Here is a 19,272-nt window from a genome sequence, read left to right as displayed (position 1 = left end):
AGAAATGGCTGATGGAGTACAACATGGGAAAGTGTAAGGTCATTCTTGGTAAGAAGAATAAAAGCATGGGCTGTTTTCTAAATGGGGAGAAAATTTATAAGTCTGAAGTGCAAAGAGACTTGAGAGTTCTCGTCCAAGATTCTCTCAAGGTAAATGATGATCGGAGGATTAGATAAGGTGGACAGTGAGAATCTTTTTCCTAGGGTGATGACGTCGGCTTGTACAAGGGGGCAAAGCTGCAAATTGAGGGGTGATAGATTTAAGACAGATGTCAGAGGCAGGCTTTTTACTCAGAGAGTGGGAAGGGCGTGGAATGCCCTGCCTGCCAATATAGTTAACTCAGCCATATTAGGGGCATTTAAACAGTCCTTGGATAAGCATATGGATGATGATGGCAGAGTGTAGGGGGATGGGCTTATATTAGTTCACAGGTCGACGCAACATCGAGGGCCGAAGGGTCTGTTCTGCGCTGTATTGTTCTATGTACTATGTTCTAAACTTGCAGGTTGAGTCAGTAGTCAGGAAGGCAAATGCAATGTTGGCATTTATTTTGAGAGGACTTGAATATAAAAGCAGGGATGTACTATTGAGGCTTTATTAGGCTCTGGTCAGACTACATTTGGAGTATTGTGTGCAGTTTTGGGCCCCTTATCTCAGGAAGGATGTACAGGCCCTGGAGCGGGTTCAGAGGAGGTTCACCAAGGATGGTCCCGAGAATGGAAAGCTTAACATATGAGGAACATTTGAGGACTCTGAAACTGTACTCATTGGAATTTCAAAGGATTGGGGGGGATCTAATTGGCCTGTACAGAGTGGATGTTGGGAAGATACTTCCACTGGTAGGAGAGTCTAGGACCCGAGGACACAGCCTTAGAGTAAAGGGATGACCCTTTAGAACAGAGGTAAGGAGAAACTTCTTCAGCCAGAAGGTGGTGAATCTATGGAATTCACTGTCACTGAAGGCTGTGGAGGCCAGATCATTGAGTACATTTAAGACTGAGATAGAATAGGTTCTTGATTATCAAGGGGATCAAGGGTTATGGGGAGACAGCAGGAGAATGGGGTTCAGGAACTTATTAGCCATGATTGAATGACTGAGCAGACTCGATGGGTTGAATGGTCTAATTTCTGCTCCTATGTCTTACGGTTTTCTGGACTAAGTTTGTATAAACAATATCCATGTACATTGTCCACTCCACTATTTCAGCCACCTCTCCAAGAAATTTAGTGAGGCTTGTCATGAACAGAAGTTGGATCTCCTTGATTGGCTGAAAATTTTCGAGATATTCAATTAACCCATCCTTACTTAAAGGCTCCAACAATTTCTCCACTACAAATGCTAGGCTAACTGGACAGTAATTCCCTGGTTTTCCTCTTTCATCCTTCTTAAAAAGCAGGGTAATGTGCAATTTTCTCCCTAAGAGAGATGATTCCTATATCTAGGGAACTGAAAGATTATCATTAGGGCATCTACGGAGTGCTCCTCTACTGCCTCTAATGGCCTCAGGTGGAAACCATCAGATCTTGAAGATTTGTCACTCTTTATTTCCATTTAGTCCTTTATTATCACTGTTTCACTTGGTTTAATTTTCTTCAATTCTTTCTCCAAATCTGCTAAGAATTTCCTCAGGACTTCCAGTAGACTAACCTCCCTTCGTACCATAAACACTGAGGCAAAGTAATTTTTCAACATGTCTGCTTTATCCCCACAGTCACCAATAATATCCTCTCTTGCAGCTTTTAGTGGGACAACATTGTTCCTGACCAAGATAACAAAGTGTGGAGCTGGACGAACACAGCAGGTCAGGCAGCCTCAGAGAAATAGGAAAGCTTCATTTACTGAAGGGTCCTGAGCCAAAATGTCAGCTTTCCTGTTTCTCTCATGCTGCCTGGCCTGCTGTGATCCTCCAGCTCCACACTGTTTTCTCTGACTCCAACATCTGCAGTTCTTGCATTCTCATTGTTCCTGACCATCCACTTTCCCTCTAAGTAACTATAAAATTTCTTTTTATGATGACTCTGGCAACTTACCTTTTATAATTCCTTTTGGTAATGCTTGTAAAATGCTCCGTTGGTCTTTGTATCTTTCCCACTCAGCAGAATCTCAGCTACATTTTGCATTTTCGTAAGCCCTTTAGTTTAGTTTTATGCTGTCTTTTATATCTTTATAAAAACAGAAGTTGCTGGAAAAGCTCAGCAGGTCTGGCAGCATCTGTGAAGAGAAATCAGCATTAATGTTTCAGGTCCAATGACCGTTCCTCAGAACACACTTTATCTCTTTAGTTGTCCATGGCTTTTTTTCTCTGTGATTTGGAACTTTTCTGTCTCAGAAGTATAAACTGGTTCTGTATTCTGTTAAATGTTTCTTTAAACATCTTCCACTGTTTTTCAGTTGTGTTACCTGTTAGCAGAGTTTTCAGTTTACTGTGGGTAGTCTCTGTCTTATCTCATTAAAGTTGGCCTTAGCTAAATCTAAAATTCTAATGCCTGATTTGTGCTTCTAACTTTTAGACACTACATTGAACTCATCACCACACTGAACTGATCAAGTTATCACTGTTTAATCAATGTTCACACTTTATTAGGTTACTTGTTAAATGTGGCTCATTACTTAATACTAAATCCAATATTGCTTTGACTCCTTGTTTCACCTCGGACATATTGCTGTAGGAAACTATCCCAGACACACACTAGAAATTTATTACTCCTTCTGACAGGTGCTTGTCTGCTTCTCCCAATCAATGTTAAAGTTATAATTTCCCTATTTTGCCTTTGTTTCACATTGCCTAATTTATACTATCTGAACACTTCAGAGCTGCTACCAGGTGGTCTATGCACGAGCCCTGTTACAGCTTATATCCTTTATTGTACCTCAGTCCCACTCATTGGTCTTGACTGGATGCTTTGCCTTCATTATAACGTTCCTCACCACTGAAGTAATTTTGTTTCGAATCAGTAAGGCTACTCCACCCCTCCTGCCATTTTGCCTCCCTGTTCTGTAATTGTCATAACATGGTGTATTTAATTCTCAGTCCTGACCATCATGCAGCCATGTCTCAGTTATAGCTATGCTGTCACAATTTCTGATTTGAATTCTTCTTCCTGCAGCTCATTTAACTTGTTCCTTACACTCTATTTATATATAGAACTCTTATTCAGACCATAGATTCTAACTTATCCCTCAGCACTATGCTTTAATCACCTGTTTATTATTTCTGTCTTCCAGTTTAATCAATACAGTTCTTATGGTTTTGCCATTACCTGCCATACCTGAAATAGAATATCTGAATGTTTCTTTACTGTCTGACCTGTTCCTTCTCTTTGAAGCTCTTGACTTCGCCAAAGTAATGATGTGTGAGGCCAGTTGTGCATTTGATATGGTATGGCATGTGAAGATGTATCCATTGTCATTGATCACTTATATGAGGTCATTAAAAACTTTGTGTACTGTATCCAGACCCTTGGAAAAGGGACCTCCCTCCTTTACACCCTGCATCAAGGCCTACTGCACAACTCAACCAAGGACATATGACTAAACAATCTGCTGATCTCATCTCGCTATATTGGGAAGTTCAGAACTAAACAACTCAAGCTGTGTGACTGCACCAGACTGGACCTGGTCATGGCACAACCATCCCTGCTGTAATGTTAGGCAGAGGCAACTGGCCAACCTGGACTCACCAAAATAGACAGTCGTTGTATGAGATTCCACATTGGCCCAAATCTAGCACACATTTAAATTTGAAACTATTACTTAATAAATTCAATCCTTGATGTTTTGTGTGAAGTATTGGTCTCAAATATTTTGGTACATAAAGGAATTTATGTTATCCGCTTTAGTTGGTCAGCTTCACTAACTAAGCAGCTGCATTTTACTGATGAATACATTCAAGTGATTTCTTATAAGACAGAAATAAACTTCTCTGTTCAATTATTTATGCTACAACATTACCTAATATCCCACACTAAACAAGGTTTTGATAAATATTCAACAATTTTATTCTCCTGCTCTTCTCTAATCATTGTGTAATATCTAATTCAAGAATGTTAATATTTGTTAGCCAGTTGCTTTGATTATTGTTACTCAGCTTAAAAAAAAATTCACCAAAACATTTGCATTGATAACATAGGGAGAAAACAATGGTCATTTCAGTAAATGACGTCTCTTAACTACTTTTTAAAGTATAAAACAGCTTCTGGCAATACTGAGCCACTTTCTGCACTCTACAAATTGTGATGAAATTACCACACATACTGTGTCCCTTAAGTAATTATTGCCTATTTCAAAGCTGTAACTGGAGCAAAATTCTGCCTTTCCAAAACTGAATGTGTTTTAAGATTTAAAATGTATCTTTCAATGTGTGTACTTACTTAATTGTTTTATAAATTCTGTCAAAAATGTTCATGCTTATTTTGGAAATATTTCAAAACACAATAAATTTAATATGTTCTGGAACTAGTTTGCACAATATCTAAATGCCAGTAGTGTCTTCAGAAGATGAGGTAATTATGTTGTCATTGTATCACCAATAAACCAATACCTTCATTGTGTTTTTTCCCCATATTCATATTAGTAGTTTATTTGAAGTATAAATTCAGTAGTTAATCAAGTAACCGATAAATGTGGACATTTAAGGGCACTTTCTAACTGAATTATTTTAATCGTGTGATTTGTTTTCTTTATTTTCCATTCTGGATTCTCTATCAGCGGGACTGGGATCAGAACAAGATAGTGCAGTTGGTGATGATATAACGGAAATAGAATGTGAAGATAGGAAAGAGACTGCATCAGTAAAGAGTAGTGACAGTTGCCACCGAAGTCTTTCAGAATACACTGCAACATCAGAGGGTGAACTGTTGAATTTTGATGACTCTGGGACTGTAAACACTCAATTTGATGTACCCTTCCCAGTTTCTCTCACTGGCAGCCTCAGTTTGAGGAACAAAACAAACACTAACGAGATCCCAAGTGCCTCAAATAAGGTAAGTGGCACAGAAGAATATTCAACATGGAGTCGTGATTGGTCTTCTGAATATGAATCAAATTCTGCTGGGAACTACAATATCAGGTATGAATTTTGATGTCAATGCCTGCAATTTTAGTACACATTGTAATATAAATTGGTTCAGTATGAATACATCGTACAGAGTGGAACAACAATTTTTCCTAATAACTATATTTAGTAATCGACTAAATCCAGACTTCACAGACTAAAACCAGGAGAAGTTCCATTTACTTTTCAGTTCATGAATGATTAAAATCATATGCTAATTGGATTTTTTTGTCAGGTAACAAAGTGTGGGGCTGGATGAACACAGCAGGCCAAGCAGCATCTTAGGAGCACAAAAGCTGACGTTTCGGGCCTAGGCCCTTCTTCACCATTTTTTCTGATGAAGGGCCTAGGCCCGAAATGTCAGCTTTTGTGCTCCTAAGATGGCGTTTGGCCTGCTATGTTCATCCAGCCTCACACTTTGTTATCTTGGATTCTCCAGCATCTGCAGTTCCCATTATCTCTGGATTTCTTTGTAGCCCTTGGATAGCCTCTCAGTTATGCATCAACAGCTATTCCTAGGCTCACAAGTATTTTACCGATTTTAATTTATTATTTGTAGTATTGTAGAATAATGCAGTGTTTGAAGCATTTGTAGAATAACAATGCAAGTTCTTCTTAAAGACTGTATAGTCAAATGGATTTGTATTTTGGATGTGTGATAAATGCACCACCCTTCAAAATTATTTTATATTTTTGTTGGAGAGGAATCAAAGCATGTCTATTCCTATAAGATAAAGGGGCTTCTCAAAATGAAAGCAATAGACCTAATTCTGAACACTAATCCACCATATCAAAACATATCCTGTCAAATTCTAATTGTAGCTCGAACTAGAATTTCAGAATTTGCTTTTTTGAATATTTTGCACTCATAAATTGACTTTAATCAACACAGCTTTTCTTTGTCTTTTATTTGAACAAAATACATCTTCAGAAATATATTTGGCTAGTGTCCACTGTCATCAGTTGATAACACTCTCATTTTTGAGTCGCAAAGTTGTCGGTGCAAGTTTCTCTCCTGACTTGACCTCAAAACTCAAGACAGAGTCTGAAATCCAATACTGTGCCACAGTTGTTGCAGGTGTTGTTCTCTCAGGTGGATAGAGAACATCTGATGGCACTGTTTTGAAGAAGAGTGGAGAATTATCCTTGCTGTCTTGACCAATATTTACCCTTCAGCCATCATCACCAGCAGAGTATCTGCTCATTATCATGTTGTTTGTGGGAATTGGCTGTTTACAAATGCAGTGTTGTACTACCACAACTGTATTTTTAAAGTACTTAATTAGCTGTTAAGTGCTTTGAAATATCCGGTGGTCATGATTGATGCTGTATAAGTCCAAGTTTTTTTAAAAGATTTTAAGAAATGATATAAAACAAGCATTGCTATAGAAAGATGTTTTATTTCTAAAGTTTTCATTTTACAAAGCTACAAAGAAACTGTGAATCTTGCAGCAAGTAATGCTCTTGGCTCCCCAGAACTTGTTCTCTATCTACAAGGCATAAATCAGGAGAGTATAAGAAGAGAAAATCATGAGGGGCATAGATAGGATAAATGGCCAAGGTCTTTTTCCTTGGGTGTGGGTGTCCAAAATGAAAAGGCATAATTTTACAGTGAGATGGGAAAATTTAGAAAGACCTGAGGGGCAACCTTTTCACCCAGAAGGTGATACATGTATGGAACAAGCTGCCAGAGGAAGTGGTGGAGGTGGGTACAATTATAACATTTAAGAGACATCTGGATGGCTATCTGAATAGGGAGAATTTAGAGTGATATGGACCAAATGCTGGAAAATGGGATTAGGTCAGACTGGGATATCTGGCCGGCATGATGAGTTAGACTGAATAGTCTGATTCTAAAGTTTATTACTCTTTGATTCCTACTAGGGATGGTCTATGAATGCTGATCCAGCCAAAAACACCCATATACTATGAATGAAGTAAATTTAAAAATTTCTTATCAGGACAATTTATAAAAAATACCAGCAAAAGGGAAAATCAACATTTATAATGTTTGAGAGAAGAATGGTGGTTTCTCTTTAGTAGAGGTGTGTTGCCATGGTGAATGCTGCAGTTAATGATGATTGACTGTTAATTGTCAGGCTTAGTCTAGATTTATGTATGACTGTGTTCAATATATGGAAGTGATACGGTGTAAGAAATTCTATGCTGGAATGAAGCCAAGAATGTAGGCCATTCAACCCAATGCTTGGTGAATCATATCAAATAGCACATGCCTTTGGTTGTTTGTAGAAAGCAAGGAACTGCCTGTGCTTACAAAATGCTCAACACAGTGTGATTCTGCATTTGGACAACATTTACAGAATAATCTGGAGTGTGTGAAGAATCCCACTGACAATGAATTTAAGATTGTCAGTTGGACGCACAGTATGAAAAACTTGCATGTACTAGGAATTTCCTTTATTAATACACAGGAGCTTGTTCTTTGCAGACAGAAAGAACATGTGCTTATAGCTGCTCAATGAAGTAGATGATAGCTATTCAACTGGTTAATTTCTCAAGGCAATATCCTGATCGACCAGATTCAACCCGCCTTATTTGAGATCTAAACAAAGCTTCAGAACCTAACTGTCAAACATTATTATCTGTCGAATTCTCAATGACACCACCCTCGTCAATCAGAATCCATGTGCCAACCAATCAGCATTCTGTTCATTCTCTCCTCTTTTCGTATATGTTGTGAATTTTCCTGATGATGGCAAGACAAAACATTTTTCAGCAATTGAACATTTTATCAATGAAGAATCTCAATTATTGGAAATTTTGATTCACAGCTGTTTCACAGTCAGTTCTTTACACATACGAACCTAAAGCGTGAGGAGAAATTTAGTAGTGGTGATATCTATTACTAAGAATCTCTGAGATTTTGTGTTATTCTTACTACTTAAATATCTCTACTTTTAATTTTCATGTGTAGATTTCAATAACCTATGTGAAAATTATTGGTTCAGTGACTATTTGAGTATTCTACATACTGTTGGTAGGAATCACTTATCAAGTTTACAGAGTTTGTTCTCCCATGTTGATGCTATTTATGAGATATTATATCAGGCAAAAACATTGCACAACTGGACTTAAGAGAACCAAGGGCATTGAAAGAACTGGGACTGGATTTAGGAAAGAGTGCAAATATTAGAATTAGGACAATATATATGATTCTGTGATAAAATAACAGCAGACAATACTAGAAATACTCAGCTTGAAATAAGAATCAGAGTTAATGAGTAAGATCATATGACCAGAAGTCTTGGCTTTCACGAACTTCCTGTTGAGCATCCTAGCTAGAATTTGAGCCCCTTTTGCATGGCAATTTGGCCACCATTCCTGCCCCTTCACCCCTTCAGCAGTTTCAAGTTCACTGCTTGACACTTGATTTGTTGAGGTGAAGTGGCAGAGGCAGGAGTGTGCAAACCACTACTTTCAGTTCCAATTTGCTCACCCCACTGAAAAGTGTAAAATCCAGGCAGAGATAGCAAGAACTGCAGATGCTCGAGTTAGAGACAACTCAGTGTAGAGCTGGAGGAACACAGCAGGCCAAGCAACATCAGAGAAGTGGGAAAGTTGACGTTTCAGGTCGAGACCCTTCTTCAGAAGTTCCTGTAGTTCCATACTAGATTGTCTTAAAATCCAGCCAGTGTGTTGTGTCATGACCTAGAATGCATGAGAATTGAAGGTGCAATAGGTTTGAATAACAGGGCAGCACGGTGGCTCAATGGTTAGCACTGCTGCCTCATAGTGCCAGAGACCTGGCTTTGATTCCACCCTTGGGCAACTGTGTGGAGTTTGTACATTCTCCCCGTGTCTGCGTGGGTTTCTTCCCACAGTCCAAGGATGTTCAGGTTAGGTGGATTGGCCATGCTAAATTGCCCATAGTGTTTGGAGATGTGTAGATTAGGTGGGGTATAGGTGGATGGGTCTGGGTGCTCAATGGGTCGGTGTGGACTTCTTAGGCCGAAGGGCCTGTTTCTACACAGTAGGGATTCTATGATCTGTGAGCTATGATCTAAAATGAAAAAGGGAGGGCAGGAGCAAGAACAACAGAGTAGATGTTTGATTGGGTGAAAAACAAGAGAGATTAAATGACAAATAGGAATTATAATAGTGAAGTTAAATAAAAAAGCAAACAGTCTGTCAAGTGCCCATATGAATGGCAAAATACATAACGGCTACCATCAAAAAGAAACTGTTCTGATAGAGCAATTGTTTACTTGATAAAGTTCAATTTATGTTTCTAATCCTAACCTATGTAACTTTATTTTGTACTTCACACAAGCACTGGACCTAACTGGAAGGAAGAAGCTGTGATCTCCATTGCAGACCAGGCACATCTAACCTTAACAGGATTGGCTGGTAAGAACACAAGTTCTGTGGGGCTCTTAAATGAAATAATAACTAAAGAAAAACTCTTCTTCAAGTCATACTCCTAATGAAATGTATAATGAATATACTTCAATTTATATTTTTAATCAGACTGTTACATTGGTTCATCACATTGTGTAATTAATGCTCTATTGCTCATTCGCTCAGGGTGCAATTTTTATTTACTTACATCAAGGTTAAAGGTTTCATTTTGGATGCAGCAATGCTGGAGCTTAATATTGGCATTCTAAGTCAGAGAAACACCCTATGTGTTTGTTTCTAATAAATTATTGTAGCTGCATAAGAAATTCTACTATGTCAGTGAAGAAGAGAGTGTGAGAAGCACAGGAATTTAAATCAATGACCCTTCTCTTGCATGCTGAGGGCAAGGGTTCTAACTTCAGCCATACATCTTATGTCTGTGTGACTCCTGCTGGAAAGTTTAAGTGTAAACTGTGAGTTTTTTGACATCAAATCCAAAAGGACTGACAGCATGGTGTTGTCATATCACCTGTAATGGAGTAGGCTGCCAATATTATTTTGGATCACGTGAGGCGTGACCATATTGACAAAGAATAGGGCCTGTGGAACTGGAGGGCATAAGAACATGGAATAAGTGTAGACCGTATAGCTCATGAACCTTAATTCATCATTCTATATGATCATGGTCAATCAATTCCACTTGTCCATTTAACATCTGTTTTGATGATTTGAGAGACCAAAGTTCCAGCTCAGACTTAAATATATTCAACATTAGATTATCACCATCATGTTTTGGGTAAACAGTTCCAAAAAGTTCACATTTCTTTGAATTAAAAAAAAATGCCCACTCACCACAATGGTCCTTTATTGTTGTTGTGACCAATTACTGTCAATGTATGTCGAATTATGTCCACACATATCACTCTCTGCCCTTGAACCCTCCATGTCAATATACCCAGTATGCACCAGGGCAACCTCAAGGGCCATGCTGACATGAAAGAAAATAAAGCTTTAAGAATCTGCCACAGAGTTCACTAAACAAAAACAAAACTCGCAATCAAAGAAGTCAATTCAATGCCTTTAAATCCTTTCAAGAATCAAATTTCTTCTTAAAAACAATTATATCCATGACCACAACTGTAGTTGTAATACTACATCAAAGGTAGCAATCTCTTGAACATGTCAAAGTGTAAATTTACAGCTATCCTTTCCAGTAATGATAGTTTCTGGAAGCAGTCAAGTGGTTATAATGCTATAAACATTGCTTTAAGTTTTTTTAAAACTTGTTTGTGTGGTGTGAGCATTACTGGCTGGGAAGCATTTGTTGCCTGTTTCTAGTTGCCTTTGAGTTATGTCAACAAACACCTTTTCGTCACTCTTAAATTTTTTTCACACTGAGCTATCCAGGCCAGCAGTTGCTATCAAAATTTGAAATCCAGGACATTTAAGTAATGTGATGGCTAATAGTTTCCCATCTACCTTGAGCAAACAATAACGTCAGCACCATGAAATCACAGGACATACAGCATGGGTTAAAGTTATTTCTGAAGTGAAAATCGTGCCTGTTATCACCCTGTGATGCCAACTTTAAATGAACCAGCTTATCCTTAAATTGCATCTGTTCTTTGTATAGTATACCCTGTTTCTCTGAATCAGGAAAATGGTACATGCTGGATTTGGGGGAAAGACTTTGAAGTCCAAGTTCTGTCTGTCATTTTAAAAGACCTTGGCATCTTTCTCCTACACAGAGATCCAGTCTTCAGTGTCAAGCCCCTTCAAAACATGTTTCAATGAGACCACTTCTCATTCTTTTTAAATCTAAAATTCTGAAATGGTGGACTGAGAATAACGTGAATCTTGCAACTGCTACTGAGATTCAGGCTTATTTCTTGATTTACTTCTAGAATACATTTTAGTCGTATAACATTTTCATTTTGATTCATTTTTTCGTTCTTTCAAAAGACATTTAGATAAGTACATGAATCAGAAATGTTTGGAGGGATACAGGCCAAGCACAGGCAGGTGGGATTTGTTTAGTTTGGGATCATGTTTGGCATGGACTGATTGGACTGAAGGGCCTGTTTCCGCACTGTATGACTCTATGATAGTGTAACTACTGTTGGTAGGGCTGCTAGGTAGTAGAACTGACCAAGTCATTTGAAGGCAAAGTACTTAATTTGCCCAAAATCTGACATGTTTGAAAAAATATTAGACAAATTTCATGTAAAAATGAAATAAAAATTTCAATAATTTAATTAAAATGGCACAGTAATGAATTACTATTGCCTCGAATTTGATCTAGTAGAAAGCTGTGATCTTGCACATGCTGTAACTAGTGGTCAAATTTTCAAGTTAAAAGCCCTCCAATGAGGAAACAGTACTGCTTATGGACCTTATCAAAACATAGGAACACCAGTGCACATTAATGAATGAGATGAACTTTCACTGGGTGCACAAATAATGCATGCTAGAAAGAGAAGAAATAAATGCTAAAAATACAAAGAAAGTCAGTCAGCATCTGTGAAGAGAAACAGAGTCAACATTTTGGGTCAATAAACTTTCAGTGGATGAAATATTAGACAGGATTTTTATTCTGCCCACAGGGGACAAGAAAAGATGCAGGAAGGGCAAATAACTGGGTATGTCAGCTACAGGGAGATTCTCACCTTCTTCCCTCCTTTTCAGCAATTAAAGTCTGGGTGAGAAGGTCCATTAGCAATCTTGTTGACCAGCTCTGAAGATTCTAATTGGTCAATTAATGGCCAGTTAAGGGCCTAAACTAACCATCTTGCCAATTACCCACCATCCTGGGAGGTGAGATAAATCACTCTTTACCCAACAGAGAAACCAGTATGATTCGGCTTCTGGGGTTAGGGGTTAGCCTCCATTTGCCCCATTCTGGGGACAGTCAGGATAAGATATTGGTGGCAAGATGGTGGTAGTTGAAAGCATACTCCTTGCCATTGTCTCTGACATGCCATTTTCCTCCGAGTGTTGTGGACTTGCCAGGAGGAAACTGAAGAAAATATATTATAGGAAAAAGTACCAACGATCCCATCCTGGGATCCATCCCTTCAAAAAAAAGCTCATGAGCACAGCTCTCCATAGCTGTGCAGCAGGGCTTCCAGTGATGCTATTCAAAACAACAGCGCTGCCAACTTCTGATTGACTGGCATCCTTAATTCGAGAAGGACTTCAGTGCTGATGTTCTTGATTGGGTACAAAGTTTTCCAAACAGCACTTAAGTGCCTAATTGGTGCTTGATCCGACAAGCTTTCTCGTTGGTGGGAACAGGAAGTCTATCACCCCTACAGTTAGCTACCCCAATATTCTGTGCATAAGCCCTAAATTTCAGCAGTTACTCTGTTTTACTCTCTCTACATATGGTGCATGACCTGTTGAGTACTACCAGCATTTTATCTTTCTATTTCATATTTACATTATCACTTATGTAATTTTTTTTGGTAAATGCAGGCCAGTTTTATGTTTGTAATTTGATTTCACATTTTACTGAACAGCTTAAAACCTTTGACAAAAATAAGCTTCAGGTTGAATATGAGTTTCAGAATATCTATTGGCTAGTTCTGTATGTCTCAACTCATACTGTTCATCCCTAGATTAACTGTTTTTAAACCTGATTTTCTGACTGAACAAAACATCAGTGATGTCTAAGCACTTGTTAATAAAAGAGGTTTAAAATCACTTAAATGATGAAATTGCAGCAATAACACTATTCGTTAAATGGGGAGGGGTTGGTAACCGGTGAGGATGCATGAGTGATAAGAGTGTGATTAGAGAGGAACATCTTTTTGAGACTTAAAAGCAACATTTGGTTATTTATTTGGCAGCTGTGCAAGATTCAGCCATAAAAAAATCTTCCACACTGTCTGACAAAATCATTGATGAACAAGAATTTGTTCCAGTGACAATCATTGATGAAGTATCATGGACTTGCCAGGAGAAAACTGAAGAGAAAATATTACAGGAAGAAGTACCAGAGTCTACAGAAGCAAAAGTTCACAATACAGATAGGAATCAGCAAACATGCTCGACAACAATAACTGGAGCTTTGGCAACCAGTATGCAGAAAGAGTCATTATCTAATGTTTCATTTGATACATTCTATCCTGCAAGTTTTCTCAATTGTACAGACATCAGACAGGAGCCCATTAAAAAAACAATGGAAATTTCACAGGGAAAGATGAATGATATCAATGATGAGATAATATCAGACAAAAACAAATTTAAAATTACTTTGCCTGCAAACGAACTGAAGTACGAAATGCAGGTTAGAGGAAATGGTAAGAAAGACTTGCACAACATTCCACCAGTGGAGGTTGACCAAATAACTTTGGAAGCTACAAAGTGTGTGGAAGTACTGGAGAATGTCCAAGCAGAACATCTTATACAAGATCAAAATTGTTCTCCGGCAAATTATGCTCCAGAACACGAGCATACATCATGCAGGTGGATAAATACTACCAATAAAGTTACTCATGGATGTATTCCAAAAGTAGGCATGAGGACATTTACAGTTATTCCCCCAAAGCCAGTAATAAATCCTAAGGGAAGAGAAAGCTTGTCATCAGTCACAAATGCAATGAAGATCGATGATCAAGGCAATTTAATACATGTCAAAATCAGCGAAAAACAAAGCAAAGATACTACAACAGCAGCCAGTGGCAAGGAATCACTGTTGGAACAAGCAAAAATGTTCTGGAATGCAAAAAGTTTGGATAAGGATAATCTACATTGTGCTGACCCAGGTACAACTATGGCAATAAATGAAACTGGCCGCACAGCTAGTGATTTTCAACTGCAAGAGGCAGCAAACAAGTTGACAAATATATCCCCCAAATCAAAAATAGTTACTACAGAGACTATACCTGCAGGTAGTAAGTCACTTAAAACTTGCTTGCATTCCACTGAAGAAAAGCCATTATTGTCAGTTAAGCCATTGAATCAAAAAATTGCAAGTGTACCAGAAAGTACCCACCACAGAACAGAAAGTAATTTTATTAAGCCCTGCAGAAGAACATCAAGTCAATATGTCGCCTCAGCAATTAGCCACTACACAGGCATACGGTTAACAAAAACTGGACCTGGGAATGAATCGAATGTTCAGAGTAACAGTGAATTTGAGAGTAAATCGGAGGATAAACATAAATTTAGACCTGCTGAGAAGTCTTCTGTGAATCCTTCAAAAAAAGATTTAATGGAAAACCAACAGAAGACAGGGTTTGAACTCCAATCCAACACAGAAAATGTTGAAAAAGTGATATTACATAAGGAAGCTAAAGATGTTCCAAATCAGAATTCATTTCTTCAAGGTGTGTCAACTCAAACAAACTCGCTCAACAAAGTTAAATCCCAATCACAACCTTTACAATTAGTCATAAAGGATGCCTTTTCTCCTGACGAGCAATGTCCTACTGCAAATGTGCAGATTCCACAAAGTGAAATGCATTCACCTTTTTTGAAAGATGTCGTGATTTCCGGTGCTCCAAGTGATCAGTCGGTTAACGCATCTGTGACCTTTGCAATCAATCCAATTTCAACTTTATTTTCAAATTCTGTTAAAAGTCATGTTACTGCTATGAAACAAGGTGATTGCATCTCACATAATTTATGCGTCTCAGATCTGCCGACAATATCTGCTGTAGACTCTTCAGTTACTGAAACAGTATTTGCGACGCAGTCAGAATCTTCACCTTCCTTCCACACAAATTGCTTCAATATCAAACCCAATTCCAACATGTTTGGGCCTGTCAAGAAATTCAAACCCATTATTCAGAAGCCTGTACAGAAAGATGAGTGCTTACACAGTTCTCTAATGGAAGCTATCCAATCAGGGCAAAATAAAGGACGGCTTAGAAAGGTATAAATTTCCACTTGGTTGTTTTAGTTCTGATTCAAAGATGTTTTCTCGTGAGAATTTCAGCTACTTCAAAATGTCATCTCTGACAAATATGCTGTTTCTATGCCTTATTTTTCCCAGATTTCTGGTACAGTGATAAATGGTAATCTTAAAAATGATTCATCTATTGCACCAGAGAATGAACACTCTGCACTTTTGGCATCAATTATAGAACACAGTGGAATCACAAAACTGAAAAAGGTAGGAAGAGTGTCAGTGATGTATATTGATCTTACTGCTACAACTTTTTTGGCTTTTCTTACAGTTGAAAGTTTAAGCATTTGTTGGAAACTTTAGCGTTTTATTTTTAAATTATTCAATAACAATAAAACCTGTTTAATTACAACTGTTAGAATTGAAAGCTGGAGTTCCAAATATGTAACACTTTTTAATTGCAGAATGTAAAAATGATCCACTTCATTAGAACACAGTCTTCAGTATTGTATTTATCTATATCAAGTACAATAGCCCTTCTGTATTTTGTAGCAAAATATGAAAGGTCTACATGAAAGCTCCAAAAGTCTGGGAAATGCTAAAAAAAATCTGTATGTGTTGCACATAGCTGCTTTTAAATCATAGAATCTCTACACTGTGGAAACAGGCCATTTGGTCCAACATGTCCACACTAACTCTCCAAAGAGCATCCCACCCAGACTCACCCCACCTATCCTTGCATTTCTCATGGCAGACGTAGTTTTATCCAAATTGCCTGAATGTCTAGATCTTCACATTTCCAGGCTTTCATGTAGAATCAGCATCTCCCTACATACTTCCTGTTTCCTTGGTCCTGGCCCTCCCATTTCATTTACTATCCGTTTTAAAAAAACAGCATCTTGTGCTGCTCTCTGATAATCGGAATGCCACCTACTTGCTAACTGTTAAGCAGTGCACTGAGAAGCTCCTGCATGCACAGAAATCCTTCTCTGGGCAAGACAGGCAAAAGGAAATCAGCTGGATGATGTCAGAAATCAACAATGGTCTCCACCAATTAGAAGCCACTCTTGTAAAGCTAGCATCAATTAGCATTAAGGAAGATAGCAGGCAAATTTAATTGAACATGCAGCCAGAATTTTCATCTGAAGATCATGGATTCTGCTTGTGGCTCTGCCTTTCCCACTTGAGATATGTTTGTTAGTTTCCAGCTTCTGGCTGAAATGTGTACTGTATTGTTAGAAGTAGTGCCTGCACTAATGCCTGCACATGTTGCTGATAATGCTGTTGTGTCAATATGGGAACCCAACATTCCAGCCTCCATCTACACCATTCCAAGCGATCAAAAATTACAAAGGGTAACCCTGTCTTGGAAATTGGAACGAGGTTTAAAATATTGATTAATGAGGAGCACCAAGGATTGCAATTCAAATGTCCTTTTTCTTCCTTTTATCATTTTCTGAACTAAGGAGTAGTTTTTTCCAATGTGTCTCCACATCTGGAGTCACAGAACAAAAACACATAATTCTCCACTGAGGCTTTTGCTGACTGCTGAGACTATATAGTTCATTCGGGAAATAAACTGCTGTTGAGTTGACCTCCAGATTACTTCTGTAGAGGATATACTGTTCCAATAGTTACTTGTAATCCACAAGAAAGATATCAATGTGAATCTGAGTCTTCATAACACTTTTTAGGACAGACTGTTCCAGCAGTTATTTGTAATATCAGTGGAGGAATCCAGGATAACTTTCGGGCTGACTTGCCTTTCAGGTTAAGGCATCTTAACGGAATTGTAGGTACTGCGGCTGCTGATTTTCTCACAGCAAGGACCCACAAATATAAATTATATAATGATCAGTGATGTTGGTTGAGGGATAAATATTGCTCAGAATGATTGGAGAAGTCTTGTTCCTCCTCTCATGAGATATTCTATGTCCACCTGAGAGGTGAGAGAGACCTCAAACATCACCACTGAAAGTCAGTGCAACACTTCTTAGACCCCAGTATAACAGCAAAGTCTATTATTCACTTCTGTCTACGGTAGTATTTAGCCATAATCAATTGACTCAGAGCTGAGGGTCCTCCACTGAGCCACCACTGACAAACTTTATTTATGTAAAAATATTGATAGATGAGGAGTGTTGTTCAAGAGTGTTCAGAAGCACTGTTCTAAAAACCAAAGTTTACTCTGTGAGGGTAGCAACACGTACATTCCAAGAAATGAAATCAAAGGTTGCTCAAAATACATGTAAGACCAGTGAAAATATAAAAAGACAAAAACCAGGTGAAGATTATGAGTACAAACTCTGGGCTGAAGCTTTAGGTCTTGTTGGAACTGGATAGAGATGTGGGTTGGAGGGGTGAAAATACCCAGCTGGCATTTCTTGCTCTTTTTTGCTGTTGCGACATTTTTGCTGAGGAGAGATGAAAGATGAAATCTACATTTTTACATTATTTATTAGCATGTGGACATTTAGTGCTGAACCGTAACTGCCCTTGAATTGAGTGGTTAGGCTATTTCATAATACAGGTAAAAGTGAACCACATTGTTACGACTGTGGATTCACATGTAGAGCAGACCAGATAAAGGGTTCATGTGCTTATATAACAAGCAATGATAGTTTCATGGTCATTGTTACTGAGACTAGTTTTCAATTCCAGTTTTTTTTTAATTGAACTTAAATTCTACCAGCTGCTTTTGTGGGATTTTAACTCCTGTCTTCAAACAATCAAACTGGGGCCTCTGCATTACCTGTTTAGCGACCACCAATGTGGGCCACTCTCCCCGAGTAAAACAAATCAAATTGATGTAGACTGGAACTTTCTAGTCACCCTGCAGTTTCTCACATGCTATCAAGGCCAGTCCAGCTGCTTGTAATTGCCACTCGTGAGCCAAAGACACCAGTGATTCAGGCGGGCATATAATTCTTCACTGCTACTTACTGCTATATAAGCCCATAGAATACCTCGTTTCCACATTGCTCCTCTTCCCACAGTGTTTGTTTAAATTTTAAAAGGTTGGAAGTAGGGTTCTTCCATTTTGAAGTGTCACTTACCTCTCATGTACAAAGTAAAAACCAATTAGCAGAACATATTTATATAAATAATCAGTGATTGTTTTCAAAAAGAAAATAGTAAACACTCAAACAAAAATGTGCTATAATCATGTGACTGGGTTTCACAATTATCTTCTAGAAATTTTTCTGGACGTTAGCCAGTCTACACCTAGGTACCTGCTGATTAGTCTGGAATGTTACCCACAATGTTGTAATCCCAAAGCCAGCAGCAACACAAACTGAGATGGGTGAGCCTGCATCTGGATTGCAGATTTCAGCAGATCAAAGGCTTCAAGGGACACCCACCCACGCTCACAAAATATGCCTCTGCCTGTGGAGTGGATAATCACCTGCTGCATCTCCCTGTGAATTGCTGAGCTTACCGATGAAATAATAATTGCTGTCTCCTTTGAAGTTGTCTTGGAATAGCAGCCATAGCATTCTCCATGAAAGATCTATGAGTGGATAACCCATGGGTAGTGCCACAAAGATGTCTCAGTTTTATTGAAGGAACTCCTGAACCATCACATCTATCATGATGAAATCATGTGGTATGCTTTTGCTTGTGGCAAATAAGTCATCCACAGTGTAAGCGATGAACTGGCTGGCAGACGTTTGTGATATACCACCAAAGTCTTTAGCTACTCCTCAGGAGAAGCCAGAAAAAAAGGTGTTGAAAGGTACAGTGATTTGATGCTTACTGGAAGGGCATAGAGACCAGTGCTTTGAGGTATGAGATTTCTGCTATAAAGATTTTGACCAGAGGGCCCTAGTTTGCTGCAGCACTGTTTGTTGGCCATGTACAGGTGACTGTCTCTCCATCTTCCTATTTTAAGAATATGACCTCTGTTCTTCCTGTCCTATACTCTGTCCTACATATCTCCCAATGTCTTGGTCTCTGCCTTTCCGGCAGAGTTTGTTGCTCTTCAGCACCATAGGGATATAAGAAATA

The 19,272-nt window shown here is 38.4% G+C and overlaps 1 protein-coding gene across 10 annotated transcripts in view; it reads left to right on the top strand.

The window, feature by feature from the left end:
• cobl (cordon-bleu WH2 repeat protein) overlaps positions 1-19,272 on the top strand; it is a 308,135-nt gene that overhangs the window by 254,299 nt on the left and 34,564 nt on the right. For 9 of the 10 annotated variants that reach the window (XM_048552683.1, XM_048552656.1, XM_048552647.1 and 6 more), the window contains 4 exons: positions 4,709-5,069; positions 9,346-9,422; positions 13,262-15,291; positions 15,412-15,531. In XM_048552683.1, coding sequence (XP_048408640.1) covers positions 4,709-5,069; positions 9,346-9,422; positions 13,262-15,291; positions 15,412-15,531 — 2,588 coding nt within the window. The remainder of the gene's footprint in view (positions 1-4,708; positions 5,070-9,345; positions 9,423-13,261; positions 15,292-15,411; positions 15,532-19,272) is intronic. The other variant, XM_048552709.1, reaches the window with a different exon arrangement.

This window comes from Stegostoma tigrinum, chromosome 2 (genome assembly GCF_030684315.1).
Source record: "Stegostoma tigrinum isolate sSteTig4 chromosome 2, sSteTig4.hap1, whole genome shotgun sequence".
Taxonomy (NCBI): Eukaryota; Metazoa; Chordata; class Chondrichthyes; order Orectolobiformes; family Stegostomatidae; genus Stegostoma; species Stegostoma tigrinum.
Note: the sequence above shows the minus strand (reverse complement) of the source record. Positions and strands in the feature narration are given on the sequence as shown.